The 15,277-nt window shown below is 40.7% G+C and overlaps 1 protein-coding gene across 1 annotated transcript; it reads right to left on the bottom strand.

Annotated features, from left to right (window-relative positions):
* Nucleotides 1-18: 18 nt before the first annotated feature.
* Nucleotides 19-4,396, bottom strand: LOC145451595 (putative divalent cation/proton antiporter TMEM165). Its single transcript, XM_080329804.1, has one exon. The coding sequence runs from the start codon at nucleotides 4,359-4,361 to the stop codon at nucleotides 3,459-3,461; it is 903 nt and encodes a 300-aa protein (XP_080185930.1). The 5' UTR covers nucleotides 4,362-4,396; the 3' UTR covers nucleotides 19-3,458.
* Between the last annotated feature and the right edge of the window lie 10,881 nt (nucleotides 4,397-15,277).

Below are 15,277 nucleotides of genomic sequence, written 5' to 3'. Positions count from 1 at the left end.
GGCCATACCTACTTCAGATCTAAATTATTTGTAAAAACAAAATAGAACTAAACTTCATCCCACGTTCCTATCTAACAAAGTCAGGACATTATTCACAGCATCAGAAGAAACTCAACAGCCTCCACAGTGATCTTTCCGAGCAGTTAAGCGTACCCGGGCAACGAACGGAGGCAATGATATCCGTAAGCTTGGCAGATCAAACACTAAAATGTCAACACGTCTTTCCAGTGAAAATAAAGTCGGTTGTGGCAGTATACCATACATGTAATCAAACATTGTACTACATGTCGATTGTGAAGGAGATCAAAATCGAAATTGCGATATTATCAATATCAAATGTCATGATTTTACGCCATAGTAGGCCTATACTGTTATCTTCATAGGTATTGACATGATTGAAAATTGAAATTAATTCCACCATAGAACATGACGACTGCAGAACTAAAGATAATATGGGCCTACAGCAGACCACACACATTAAATTTTGGGTCGCACAACAGGGATTTCGCAGCATGGATTCTATGAGAACAGTGAATTTGAAAGTTCTATTTAACGTGTTTCAAATTCAATCAAAACACTGAAAATATCAAAATCGCATGCATTTATAGTGGAAAGTCACTTTTTCACAATCTAGTGATATTACATTACCAATCTGCACCTTATAGTGCTAGGCCTATGCTGGCAATAGTTGTAACACATTCAAACAAGCCGTAAGGGATCAGCTTCATGTATTGTTAGCTTGAACTTCTGCCTGTCTGTAGCAAATTCTTCAAATTGTGCACATCACAATATCTTCAAAGTTAAAATGATCATATAACAACATAGGTGACCCTCCACAGAGTTGTATCATTGCAGGTATTCCAATTTCAACCAATGAAATGGTCAAATTTACCATCACATCTTAGACAAGCTTAACACCCACAACGTACAAGTAAGCTCTTCAATAACTATATCAACAGAGCTGACCGTGTTGAACTCTACCTATCTTGTGTTATGTCAGCATTTGACATAGCACACATTCTAGAAAAACATTCATGACAAACCCACTGTTGTACGATTTAATTTAATCTTTCTGAAAGTTGGAGTTAAACCAGAACCAGATGACTTTGTATTGGTATCAACAATACCTGATCTTTTGTTAGGAACCTTGGGAGCATCTGGCGAAAGTTTTAACCTTTTGTTTGGTATTTCTGCGGGTCTAGTATCTATATTTCCGTGCCTCGATTTATTGTCCATAGTGCTTACACTTGTTGGCACATTGTGTCCATCATCGAGCTTCTTTGCCTTCGCGGCACGTGATCTAGCTTCCAGTTTATCCATTTCAGACAATTGTAGAATATTCTTTTGAGAACACGAGATATTGGATCGGTTTGGATTGAATTTTGGTTTTTCAAAAATGTCTTGTTTGCGATCGAGCAGTTTTCTTTTGCGACTTTTCTCTAGCGTTAAACCTCTCCGGTTCCTGCGTAGCAGCCGTTGAGGTTTTGAGTGGAGAATCAAAAATTGAAGACTTGTATCGTCCATTTCAGACATTGTGCTAGAAAACTGTGATTCTACGGTCGTTACTACATGCATCCAGATTCCTGCGAAAGAAACAATGCGTTGGCTCAGAAGAACATCATTTCCTGTAAACATACAGTATCTATAACATACACCCGAAATTATAAATAACGAAAAATCTAAAATTGATGCACAAGTACGAGAGTCACATAAATACAATCGAAAAGCTACTATCACTATCATCAACGATTGCAATGGTCCTCAGAAATCCCAAAATGACAAATAGGCACCAATTACTCATGGAAGATTTCGCAGTCGAACAAATGTTTCTCATCAATTCAACAGATAAGAAACCATCACTTTTCACCAACAATTCAATCATGATGGACTCGTATTTAAATGTTTATCATATCGATTTGGATGATATTGAATCAGATCTATCATTAAATATCATCAAAATATTCCTTTGCCATTAAAATTATTACAGGGAGCTAACAAAAGCCGATTCAGCACATTAACGAGCAGAAAATTGTAGCGTACAAGGCCTATATAGCGCAATGAAATAACAAGCTGCAAATCGGCATGACTCTACCCAAATCTAACTGCACCAAAACTTATGACATGATATCACATTAACGGTAATGGCTGTCGCCAATTGTTTTCTTAACAACAATTTCTTAACAGCACAATATCCGTACATTACCCTGTAGCCCTACTAAATACCTTCTGTGTATATGTGGCTTATTTTGTAGTTTACTCAACAGAACTACCTGATACACAAAGAAAATGCGACAAAAGTTGATGGCATTGCAATGACAGGTAAAATAGCTATAATTTGAGATAAACCTGCAACTATTCAATATCATTTCATTGTGCCTCAACCTAATAGCAACCCTTTTGAGTTATTATAAGTCGCCGTGAAGCTGGAAATTACATGCAAACTATAATAAATAATCTCAAGGACATTCAAGGTTAATTATAGGGAGCTTGAATCGAAAAGAAATATCACATCTTTGTAAAAATGATGACAAAATGATCAATGAGCACATACAAGAAAGCAAGCAAGCTACGACTTCATAGAAGATCCGAAAACTATCACCTGCAATATTGTACCAAAATAAAAAAATCCGTTTTAGCAACAGACAACACAATATCACTGGTGACATGGCTTCCAAATGATATAGAATCATGAAGACACATATTCTAAACTCACATTAAAACATATGTTATTACAGCCCAATTGCTTTTGTCTGTTGTAACAAATTGGTGTCATCTCCATCCTTTTGGTCATGATATTTCAAAATATGTTCTCATAGTCATCTCATCAACAGATATTATGAACACCATTCATTGCTACTTCAATCCAACATTCATTCCACAATGCAAAAGGTGATGTAATTAATTTATACCATGCCGGAAGACTAGCCTATGCTTATTTCAGTTCAGTATTTGGTACCAAAATGAGTTCACCGGGGCATCGATGACATTTGTAAACCAGGAAGCGTTGTCTACAACAGTGACGATCAAGGTAAGTGCTGTAGCAGAAATGGCAAAAAACAAAATTTTGCATTGGTCAGCAAATCAATTGTCGAATTAACAATTCTATGTGACGATTTCAAGCAACATCAAGTAAGCATTGACACTTCTATTTATCATGTACTTTTTGGATTCAATGCTCAATGTCACTAATATTTTTGTTTTCAAAAACTATTCCACCTAGAACCTGTTCGAAAACATTACAATTTAACATATCAGTAAGAATCTTAAAATAAGATCACATGTACGACTATACCAGATAATTTATTTTAGAGAATCATGGAGCATTACCTAAATTTGAGGTGGTACAGTAGGCTACAGACAAATTGTTAGGCTGGATTTTTCATTTTCCTAGCACGAGGCAAATGCACACTGGTTTTATGCGAAGCAATATAATAATCAATTGGTGCTATTCAAAAAGATCACGAATTTGGCGAAATAAATAGCGATGAAACGGCGAAAAATAGGAAAACAATGCCACCAGTAATTGTAACAGTCCTCAATGAAATCCGCTGGGCGATCATACGACCGCCGATAACAGCAAGGCCCGTACATAACGCATGCCCCAACGTCCCACCTACTATAACCCCAGCGACATCCTCTCTAGCGGCTAGGATGATAGTGGTAAGTTGAGATCGATCACCCCATTCCGCTAAAAACGTAAGGACAAAAGCTTGGACCAAAATTGGAGAAAATATTCCGAATCGTTTGGATAAAGTTCCTCCTCGTACAATCCCCGATTCCGGATCTTCAGTCACAGACGAGGCAGCTTCTCTATTGAGCTCTGCTTCTTTCTTTTTCAACTCTGCCTGAACTTCTTCAAGCTCTTCCATGCCTTCATCCGAGCTCATTCTAAGCCCTTCCTGGATCATTCGTAGCCCAAACACCACGAACAGAAACGTGGACAAGTAGTATGTGAACCAATACGGAATGACGGCAGTAGCAAGTCCCAAAAAAGCGGATAGAACAGTCATCAGCCCCAGTGCTGATATAGCGCCGGTGAACACAGTGATTCGGGCATAACGCATCGCCATTATGGCTGCTATGAAGAACGTTTTATCTCCTAATTCCGACACAATGATTACAGATATTGACGCCACAAAGCCGTGCACGAAGCCCAACGTTTTGGAGGTTCTAGAAAAACCTTGTTTACGAATCGATTCCAGGAGGGACATGCCAGTTGCCTTTTCGCCATCGGCTTCCTGCGCGATTACCTGGTCGTGTCTTTCAAGCTTCACGTCTTCCCCTGCTTCTGCTGCGATCGACAAGGCAATAGAACATAATAATGCGAGAAAAACTACACGAAAACGAATATGCGTCCCCATGCTGCAGAAATTCCGCGTTGAAATATCCAGTAACATTAGCTTCACGGAAGTTCAGTGACTGAAATTGTATACATGTCACTGGACACAAGATGGCGGTATATAACTCCCATTACAACAATGATCACAACAAAATCAGATTTCAAATCGGATTTTGAGCGGATATTGCCCTCTTTTCAAAAGTTGGGATTGGATTCGGATTTTACATTGGACAACTTTGGATTCTGTTTCAGACTCTTTTAGGCGGTTATAGCATCTTTAGATGTCATAAACTGTGAGTTCGCTCAGTCGGTCTTCCAGCATGGGCTTATTTTTGGCACTTTTCAGATTTTATTTTTGGCAGTTTCGGCATCGCCAGCAATTCATATTTGTATACTCGAATTAATGATGTAAAACGCTGTATACTGTAATATATCATATCAAACGAAAGTCGCAAAACGTGCAGTATCCACTTTGTGTCATCAAACAGCGGTAGTAAAAACCGAATTGACAACGGTATTGGAAAGTTAATTCACACAAAACCGACCGACTGCTTCTGCAATATCCAATGCGAATAGCGATTCGATATATGCATGTATATTGCATAATTACCAGCATTCACACAGATCACAACACCACTTATCATAGCAATTCAAAATCGTTGGTGGTACGTTTGAATCACAGCCCTTTACTCGCTAACCAATGGTTAGACATCACGAGCGGCTTTATTCAATATAATATAAAAATAATATCCTACGGACAAACAAAAAAAACATAAAGTACTGAATGTTTGCAGGCCTGTGTATAGTATAGGCATTGATAGGGGTTTCTTCTTGGCGACTGAAGCATTTTGCATTGTGTAAATGTGTATATGTCTTATTGTTCATTGATGAAACTGCATGTATACCTATTGTCTATGGTTAACATATTTTGTAATTAGGAAAGTTAGTTTACCGAAATTGAAATCAACTGATTTTGAAATATTTTCTGTAAATCTTGTGGTGTTGACTAAAAAAAGGTCCTCACTTTGACTCCATTCCCGAATTATTCACTTTTTAACGATGTGGTTATAGATAACTAACCTACGTAGGTTAGTTATCTATAATGTGGAAATGTGAAAAAACATTTGGGCGAATGGGGACATTTCATTAAAAAGGAGGACAAATCCTCCTAAGGCGGACGTATATATGGTAACCCTGCTATTGTCCAACGAGATTGCACATGATTGCACGATATGCTGACATTGTTGAAAGTGAATTGAATGATATATACGCGTCAACTCAAAATGCAACATGGGTCGCGCGTGTCGATTTCATGGTGTAACAGAAATGCACGAGAGTCCTTGGCATTGAGCTAAATCCCTCTAATTGCTGGTTATCATTTACTGCCCGGATTGATCAGTCAACAGTATCGTAAATCCAGATTGCAGTACTCGACTATTTTGCCTTGATGCTAAAGTAGGGTTGCCATACGTCCGGAATTTCCCGGACATGTCCGAAATTTCACTGTTCAAGCTAGCGTCCGGGAGGAATTTCTAAAATATGCCAAATGTCCGGAATTTTGAAGAATTGACGTAGGCTCATAATTTTTTCGTAAATCAACATAAAAACGTTATTTTTGGCACTATTTATGCTGATGTATGATATTTTTCTTCGCGCTGCGCGCGATTTACTATCACAATAATTGATTTTGATATGGATGGACTACCACCCTCGCAAAAACTGCAATAAAATATAAATAAAAACAACCTTCATTTACTGGAATAAGCCTCATTGTAATCGCAATTATAGGAGAACGGTATATTCCTAGATATCGTTAAGGCCGTTTAAATGCTTTATTCAAAGATAGTGGTTCCAAACGTGGGTGTCGTTTGCCTTTATTCTGGGGTTTGCGAATATGTTTGAACGTAATCAGCTTCCAAAATGACCCGTGAGTAAGTCTGAGCGAAGGTGCTGAATTCTTTTATTAATCAGCTCGTCAAATTTTGATCTGGGCCACGTACGGAACATTTTCAAATTGGAGATGGAGTTGCGAGCATAAAAGGTTGGAAGCCACTATGAATCTGGGGTGTTTATAAAGCTCCGTGGTGCGCACCGGCATAAGGCTGATAAACAATCTTATCGTACGACATGAACATGACTTAACGATGTACAATCACGCTCCCTGTATTTTCGAACTCATGATCCTCCACCAGCTCTACCGCTAACTCTGATCATGTGGGCGGAGAGTAGTATCTATATCAGTGGTTCTTAACCTTTTTTCTTCCAGCGCCCCCTTTCAAAAATTATCGTGCTCCAGCGCCCCCCCCCCCCCCAACTTCATATTGTAAGGAATGTAATAAAGACAATGAGTAAGAGGGAGGGCCGTAACAGCACTTCGTTAACCCCCCTAAAAACAATTGCCTTGCGCACCCATAGCGTGATAAACCGAACTTCTGAGGGCTTCGCCCCCACGAACCCCATATCGTGATTTTGATGGTCAGCAAAGTTTGTGTGGCCATGGTCGCCCTAAGTACCAAAATTTTCCATAATGCATGAATGAATAGGTGGTAATTACATATATAAGTCGCTATATAAACTTTTTATCCTCTCAGCCCACGTAATCAGATTTACCAGTAGCACTGAGTGAGCTGTAGTATAGGAAAATAAAGGGCACGTAATTATTAATTAAACATATTCGGGTGTGCCCGCAAGTACAATTATTCGTTACCAGGGCCGTAACAGCACTTCGTCAGCCCCCACCCCAAACTAAAAACGTTGGTCCTGGGCCCCATCGGGTGATAAACCAAACTTCCGGGGGACTTCACTCCCAGACCCCCATTAGGCTGTCCGCTATTTGCTGATAGCCTATTAGGTATCTACATTGGGTGTCCATTTACTGAGGCAGCTATTCTCGCCTATTCGCGCGAAGTGCGAAAAAATTCACTAATTAATGATTGAATTGGTCAATATCACCGGGTATTGCATGTAAATTGAGATCAATTTTTATCCTCTCTCTGCTCACGTAAACACATTTACCGGTAGAGCTGAGTGAGGTGCAATGTTCCCTCTAAGCTGCGCACGTGCGCAGTACTGACACGGTCTCTGCACACAGAAAATCTACGTTGCGCACAACAAATCCGGAGTTATTACCTTTTTTAAGTCGTTACGCACTGTTGTCCAAGGGTCAGCGCAGTGAGTCGTTGAGTGTGCGCAGACTAATCAAAACTTAAAGAGAACATTGTGAGGTTTCTTGGAAACTGTAGGGCCCGTTACTAATAATTAAACATATTCGGGCGGGCGAACCCGTTGGTATGACTTCGTTGCATAATGTTATTTCCTGACCCCCTGTCTGCAATATCAAAAAATATAGAATCGCTCAACGGGGATATCGTCCAGCAGGAATATCCCTGTCGCCCAATCGTACTAAACTAAAAGACGCACACGATTTCAGGTTGATATTTCTTTACTGACATATAATTTTTCCCTGCCAGATGGAATTCGTCTTCTGGGGTTCTGATTGCCAAGACAGGAACATTCGGTGTCAGTCATTTAGGTGCCCATGGACAATTGAACCTATATGTATTTTGAAGGCTATATGTAACGACGTTTTCGGTGTTAATTTGCTCTGAATACTCATTAAGGATATGTCTTATCACCACATCATCTACTGCGAAGCCATTTTTCTCCAGCGCCCCCCATACCGCCCCCCTGAGCCCAGCGCCCCCCATATCGCCCCCTGAGCGTTTCCGCCCCCCTTCAAGATCGCCAGCGCCCCCTGGGGGGCGCTGGTGGCAAGGTTAAGAACCACTGATCTATATAGTAATACATGGAACAACCAAGATTTTTGACAAAATTCATTCAAAAAAGTTGACGACCAGATGCGAATAGAAACCAGATTCATATAGCAAGCACCCCCCCCCCCAGAAGTTGCATCGATTACCCCATAGTGGGGGCTCAAAATCATTGTTTATTTGGGCGTGAAGGGGCTGAAAACATGTGCTTTCGGTCCCGGTTACACAACACACAGCTACATACTCCTGAACCGGATCTTTACCACCTCTGGTCCATGACCAGAGCTTTGCTAGTGTGACGTCATAACTCATTTTGAAATCCACTAGTGGGCGCTGAAGAGTGTCCGGAATTTGGGTCGCCGAAATATGGTAACCCTACGCTAAAGATTTTCATTATCATTACATAGATCCCTTGGACCAGTGGTTCCCAACCTTTTTCGACTCATCGCCCCCTTCTGAAGCTCCACACCGATCATCGCCCCCCAAATATTAGGAACCAAAAAATGGGCATACAATCTGGGATCACCGTCGAGTTGACTAATAAAAAAAAGGTCAACTTTTCGGCTCGACCTCGAAATTACATTTCTACAGCTAAAAAAGGTCATTTCTCCGACTTGACTCCCATCAGGACCATAATAACAGCACTTCGTCATCCCCCCCCCCCCCAAAAAAAAAAAACACGTTGCTCTTGGGCCCTGATAGGGTGATAAACCAAATCCCAGCCCCCTCAAATTTTTTTAAAAAGTTGCATGAATTTCTAAAAAAATACTCTATAATTTATTTTAATTCACGAAATAATTTTGGGCCCCCTTCGAGTTCGGCCACCAATTGGGGGTTTGGGGTGCGGCAGTTATGGCCCTGACTCCAATATAGCCGTTTTAACGCGCCATCGCCCCCTATCTCCCCCTTCGTTGTTTTCGCCCCCTATCGCCCCCTTCGTCAGTTTTCGCCCCCCCTATCGCCCCCTTCGTTATTTTCACCCCCCTAGACCGCCAAATCGCCCCCGGGGGGCGATATTGCCCGCGTTGGGAACCGCTGCCTTGGACGGTAGACCGTGGCCTTCCGAAGGGCTCACGGACCTCAATTTAGAAATTTAGCGTTACACATTTGTTTTGTTGCTTCATGCAGACTCATTTCAATACTTGTTGACATTTCTATCTAAAACGCTCATAAAAATCTGTATTTTATGGTTTACGCCAAAAATACTAAAATAGCTTATTTTGGTATTTTGCAATTTTTAATTTTGGCAGTTTTGGCATTTGGTTCCCGAAATTTCAAAAATAACACGGCCTGGGCATGGGGTAAAGCTTTCCCGTTGAAATAGAGTGAGTGGAAAGTGGCGAATAATTTCAGTATTCGAAAAAATCCATTCTCTTTACTCTCTGATCGAATCATTATAATTAATACTTCATTCGGATTCAAGTACTCGAACCATTGTGTCCAGCCATAGCAACGTTTCTTGTTCTATTATATTCTTCTGGATAATGATTCGGTCAAATAATTTGTTCAGCAAGAAGTGGTGACCGTAAAAAGATTTGAGAGCGCTGTCTAGTTACGCGTTACGCGTTATTATTTGGCTATATTCGCCACCACCTATTATTATGGAAATAGCCTATATATTTTGGCACTTTTGGCACTCAAATCGAAGACGCGAATTTTCAAGACACGATAACTTATTTCGAGAAATGAAGCTACAGAATTCGCTTTGGACTAGTAAAAGTCTATCCAATTTCTATATAGCTTTCATATTATGATGCAATTTTCAAGAAAGGATATATTTTTGCTGTTTGTCACTAGCCTAGAGTTAATATTTGCACTAGACAGATGATGGTTGCACGATAATTGAGATAAATTTGAACCAACAGTTATTCATGGGTCCATGGGGTCCGTGACGGTCTAAAAGGGGTCCGCGAACACAAAAAGGTTGGAGACCCCTGTTACATGCAGATAGCGCGAGCTGAACATATGTCAACTGCATCCTGCTCTAGTCCAAAATGAACTAATAAGTCCATTACCAACGTTTAAATGGTGAGGAGAAGCATTTGCTCATGGCATCACAAAAGGTATGTAATTAACTTGCGGCGTACATAGCTGATATGAACATGAACAATTGAACATTGTAGGCCTACGATATATTGCACTTTTGCACACCTGGTCAACCTGCTCCGAAGCATAAACTTGCCCATTTATTGTGATAGCTATAGCTAGTCATTGCTCCATTTTTAATCTGGATATGGTACACCCCAGTAGCCTAGGAATCCATTAAATAATTCCTCAAGACAGCAAATGTCGAGTATGTTCTATTACACTGGTCAACATATATTTTTAAGCAGACAAAGTAAGAGTGGTTTTGGGGGTTTTGAAGGGCACTGATTCTGAATATGACCTTAGTTTTTTCAAATTGACTCCTATTGTGGAGATAACCCATGGGGCTATTTTGACCAAAATCTCCCATTTTCGCGGTAATGACTAGATATAAAATCGGCTCAGTCGTACTATAAAGTTTGGAAAATCAATCTACTTGGTATTTTTTACAAAAAGAAGACTCTTTTAAATCAAAATGCAGCAACAGCACTATATTTAAGGGTAATAGATTTATCATAGTTACAGATTTTCACGGATATCATGTACATCAGTGGTTCTTAACCTTGCCTCCAGCGCCCCCCAAGGGGCGCTGGAGATTTTGAAGGGGGCGGAAACGCTCGGGGGGCGATATGGGGGGCGCTGGGCTCAGGGGGGCGCTATGGGGGGCGCTCGAGAAAAATGGCTTCGCAGTAGATGATGTGGTGGTAGGCAGGGCATGGTATGGTATGGTATGGTATGGAAGTATGGTATGGTATGGGTCGATATTTTGGTATGGAATATGGAACAATGCAAGTATGGTATGGAATGGAAGATTTTAATCTATGGTATGGAACGACATTTCCATACTTCCATACTTAGATGTTATATACATTTTATCGTGATCTGTGCAAGCTTCATGAAGCGTACGTTGATCGCTGTTCACGAAATACAATCGCTTTTGTTCTGTGTAAACGTGAACTATTGAATGCTGGGTAGAAACAAATAAACGCTTGTGCAACGGTTTTAGGAGCACTTGGAATGACATGATTTTGTGATGTAATAATGACAACAGTAATGTTGAGTCTAGACACGACGTCTTCGAGCAAAGTCTATCGTGTGACGCAATAATTGGTAATGTGGGCTACTCCAAATACCTCATTCCTTGAGTGAAGACAGCTTACAAGCAATCATGATGCAACGTACTAGTTGCTTAATGTGATTGATAATTACATTTCTTCTGAAATATTGTCCGCACATTTATACTATTTACATAGCGAGATATCTTATTGGTCACATTTCAAACGATCTCACATTAGGATTATAGATCAGGGAGTGGGGTAGATATAGTTTGAAATTCTCGCCACTCTAACCTCAACCAAATACTGTACTAATAATCACGCAGATCGCTGCAGTATTGATCGCCTGTAGCTGGGATATTTTATGGGTGCGCCTATATTATAAATTATTTTGCGAGTATTTACTTCAAACTTGCATGCGCCTCATGCCAATGTACCGGAAATGCGATGATATTCTTATGGAGAAGGGGCGGGTAACTTCTCCAGTCAGCGGGCCGGATATAGGAAAATTAAGTACTTGGCGGGCCGGATTGCTGAATGGATACACTATTCGCGCATATATACAAGGAATAAATCGTATTCAATGAATGTATTTTGTCGACAGCAATATGTCACTTCAGAGCCATTTCTCGCCGATAATGACTATAAAATGTGGATTTGAGAACAGCATTGCATACAGGCGCCGCCATGTCTGCTTTTCTCTGATCAACTAAATCACGGTGCAATCCTTCACAAAGCGTTTGATAAGCCCGGTACCCAAAATTTACCAATATTTCAATTCATTAGGGTTGAGTACATCGTAAATGCCGATAATGCAAGTCTTCTCGCTTCGACGAACTTACGCGTAAGGTCCACTCTCGCACGCTGCGCAGTGCGCACACCTATATAATAACATACAGTCACTAAAATTTGACGTTTAGGCAAGTAGTGGGGAATCTTGGCAGACTGGGGCCGCGGGCCACATTATCATGTAAGACGGGGAAACTGTCCGTGAGCCGGACAAAATCTCGTCGCGGGCCGCTTCTGGCCCGCGGGCCGTTTGTTACCCGCCCCTTTTATGGACTGTCCTAGATAACAATTTGCTGACTGTCTCATTTTGCTTGCGGAAGCTGCAGAGTAGCCTAGACGTACACGGCACTTCACCGCCGTGAACAGAACCTCACCAAAACAGACTCAGTAGAACTATCACCAGGAATTAGATTCGCATCATGGCTAGTTTAAGCAAAAATGACATCCGAAATATCAACAATACTGGTGCTAGAAAAGGTACTTTACATATAATATTGAAGTATTTGAAAGTATGGAATATGTATCAAGTATGGTATGGAACAATGTTGGTATGGTATGGAAAATGGCAAGTATGGTATGGAGAGAGTAAGGCAAGTACGGAGTATGGAAAATTGTCGTTCCATACCATACCATACCATGCCCTGGTGGTAGGACATATCCTTAATGAGTATTCAGAGCAAATTAACACCGAAAACTTCGTTATATACAGCCTACAAAAGACATGTAGGTTTAATTGTCCATGGGCGCCTAAATGACTGGCAGCGAATGTTCCTGTCTTGGCAATCAGAACCTCAGAAGACGAATTCCATCTGGCAGGGAAAAATTATATGCCAGTCAAGAGATACCAATTTGAAATCGTGTGCGTCTTTTAGTTTAGTACGATTGGGCGACAGGGATATATAGAACTTGATATCCCTGTTGGGCGATTCTATATTTTTTGATATAGCAGACAGGGGGTCACGAAATAACATCATGCAACGAAGTTATACCAACGGGTCCGCCCGCCCGAATATATTTAATTATTAGTTACGGGCCCTACAGTTTCCAAGACACCTCACAATGTTCCCTCTACGTTTTGACGAGTCTGCGCACACTCAACAACTCACTGTGCAGACCCTTGGACATCAGTGTGTAACGACTGAAAAAAGGTCATAACTTCGGATTTGTTGTGCGCAACGTAGATTTTCTGTGCGCAGAGACCGTGTCAGCACTGCGCACGTGCGCAGCTTAGAGGGAACATTGCACCTCACTCAGCTCTACCGGTAAATCTGGTAACGTGAGCAGAGAGGACAAGAGATTGATAGCAATATAAATGCAATTCCCGATCTTATTGACCGATTTTATCATGAATTATCGAAAATTTTTGCGCTTCGCACTGGCTCGCTAAACAGTACAGCTGATTTCGTGGCAAAAGCGAACAACGTGATGGGGGGCGGTCGTTTTATCATCCTATGGGAGCCCAAGACCCAATTTTTTTCGGGGGGCCTGACGAAGTGCCGTTTCGTTCCTGCCAACGGGTATACGCCCGAAGATGTATAATTATTATTGAGGGGTCCTACCTTTTCAACCACACATCACTCAGCTCTATCGGTAAATCTGTTTACGTGAGCAGAGAGAGGATAAAATTGATATTAATATAGACCCTTACATGCAATTCCCGATCATATTGACCAATTCAATCATTAATTCTTGAAATTTTTCGCTCTTCGTGCGTCTAGGCGATAATAGCTGGCTCAGTAAATGGACACCCAATGTAGATGACTAGTATCAGAAAATAGCGGATAGCCGAAGGGGGGTCTGGGGGCGAAACCCTCCGGAAGTTTTTTTTTATCACCCGATGGGGGGCCCAAGACCAACGTTTTTTTTTTGGGGGGGGGGGGGCTGACGAAGTGCTGTTACGGCCCTGATAACGAATTATTTGTACCCACGGGCACGCCCGAATATTTTTAATTATTAATTACGTGCCCTTTATTTTCCAATACAACAGCTCACTCGGCGCTACTGGTAAATCTGATTACGTGGGCTGAGAGGATAAAAAGTTTATAGCGACTTAAATATGTAATAACCACGTATTCATTCATGCATTAAAGAATATTTTGGTACCTAGGGCGATCAGGCCACCCAAACTTTGCTGACCATCGAAATCACGCTACGGGGTTCTTGGAAGCGAAGCCCTCAGAAGTTTGGTTTATCACGCAATGGGTGCGCAAGGCAATCGTTTTTAGGGGGGTTGACGAATTGCTGATACGGCCCTCACTCTTTCTCATTGTCTTTATTACATTCCTTACAATATGAGGTTGGGGGGCGCTGGAGCACGAAAATTTTTGAAAGGGGGCGCTGGAGGAAAAAAGGTTAAGAACCACTGATGTACATCAATAAACTCCAGTCATGTACATGAGTATTTACCTAGATACTCAAATAACGTGGCATTATTTCAATCAGTTTTACGTCAACCACCTATTGTAAATTTGAAATAATCAGTTGGATATAATATCATTGATATACTTTAAATCACAATTGTTTTTTTTTGAAAGATTTTCGCCTGTAAGCTATTTAGTGCAGTTTCTTGAAAGGTTCCGGCAATGGTCTGGCATAATATGTTCAATTGTTCATCTCATCTGACCTGATATCTTTCTTTTGTTGTTCTGATGTCTTGGTAGAGCCTCTCCCCTTGCTAATCAACAAGATGATCAGGGAATCTATCAAAATTTTTGAACAAGAAGTGAACTTTTATGCTCATGTTTGTGCTCAAGTGTTCGATATGCAGATACGAATTTTCGGACCAACTGTTTGTGGTTGGGTGCTTTATGATCATCTAAAAAGTTTTTTTACTACATCTTAGGAGAAACTACATGCAGTGAACTCCTTCCTAATGTGAAATTGGAATCTTTCATCGGTATTCGAATATACCAGATGCCAGATTTAAGCTTCTCGTTTGATAGGGTTAATAGGGATACCCACTTTGTTGACTCAGCGGAAAATTATTCATTTACACGTCAAAAGAAAGGAGACGCATATGAGTATTGTAGTTATAAGCCTTCCGATGACAAATTTTATAGTTTTATATTCCTCTTTAATCTTGGGAGAATGACCAATTGATACAAGAGAATATGTATTTCCGTTGTGCAAAAGTACAATTTTCAGGCTTAACAAACTGCTTTTTTGACAAACAAATATTTCATCATGTTCATCATGTCATGTTGATATTGATAGAATGACTGAGAATGACATGAGGGTTC

Source organism: Botryllus schlosseri, chromosome 12 (assembly GCF_051294905.1).
Source record: "Botryllus schlosseri isolate E-star chromosome 12, Bs_hap1, whole genome shotgun sequence".
In the NCBI taxonomy this organism is placed as follows: domain Eukaryota; kingdom Metazoa; phylum Chordata; class Ascidiacea; order Stolidobranchia; family Styelidae; genus Botryllus; species Botryllus schlosseri.
This window is presented reverse-complemented; position numbering and strand designations above follow the sequence as displayed.